We start from the raw sequence: 345 nt of genomic DNA, 5'->3' as shown, positions 1-345 counted from the left end.
CCCCGGCCCCGGGGAGGGCTGGGCGAGGGCTGCGGACAGAGACAGGCAAGCTCATGCACGGGTTAGTATCACAGAGGGCAGGGCCGCCACCACACAGAGTACCTGCGAACTACCTACTTTGAGGGCTCAAATGCAGATAGGTCTTCTGCCTTGGGCTTGAGGCTAAACCAGCAAAATAAAATGAAGAAAAACAAAAACATAATAACCCTGTGATATCAACACTGCCACGTGTGCCGCCTGCAAAATGCTCAGACAGGGTGACACGGGTGACTTCACTGGTTTGCTTTCATGGCTTGGAAACGGGTCTCCCCAGCTTTCAGCGCTCCAGGTCCCCGGGCCAAGGGC

The 345-nt window shown here is 55.9% G+C and overlaps 1 protein-coding gene across 2 annotated transcripts in view; it reads right to left on the bottom strand.

Annotated features, from left to right (window-relative positions):
• Positions 1–345, bottom strand: part of NF2 (neurofibromin 2 (merlin)) — a 65,025-nt gene that overhangs the window by 11,927 nt on the left and 52,753 nt on the right. The window contains exon 16 of one of the 2 annotated variants that reach the window (XM_005869737.2): positions 118–162. The exons of the other annotated variant lie outside the window; for it this stretch is intronic. Coding sequence (XP_005869799.1) covers positions 127–162 — 36 coding nt within the window. The 3' untranslated portion in view covers positions 118–126. The remainder of the gene's footprint in view (positions 1–117; positions 163–345) is intronic. 2 annotated transcript variants of the gene reach the window in all.

Source organism: Myotis brandtii, unplaced genomic scaffold (assembly GCF_000412655.1).
Source record: "Myotis brandtii unplaced genomic scaffold, ASM41265v1 scaffold303, whole genome shotgun sequence".
Lineage (NCBI taxonomy): Eukaryota > Metazoa > Chordata > Mammalia > Chiroptera > Vespertilionidae > Myotis > Myotis brandtii.
Note: the sequence above shows the minus strand (reverse complement) of the source record. Positions and strands in the feature narration are given on the sequence as shown.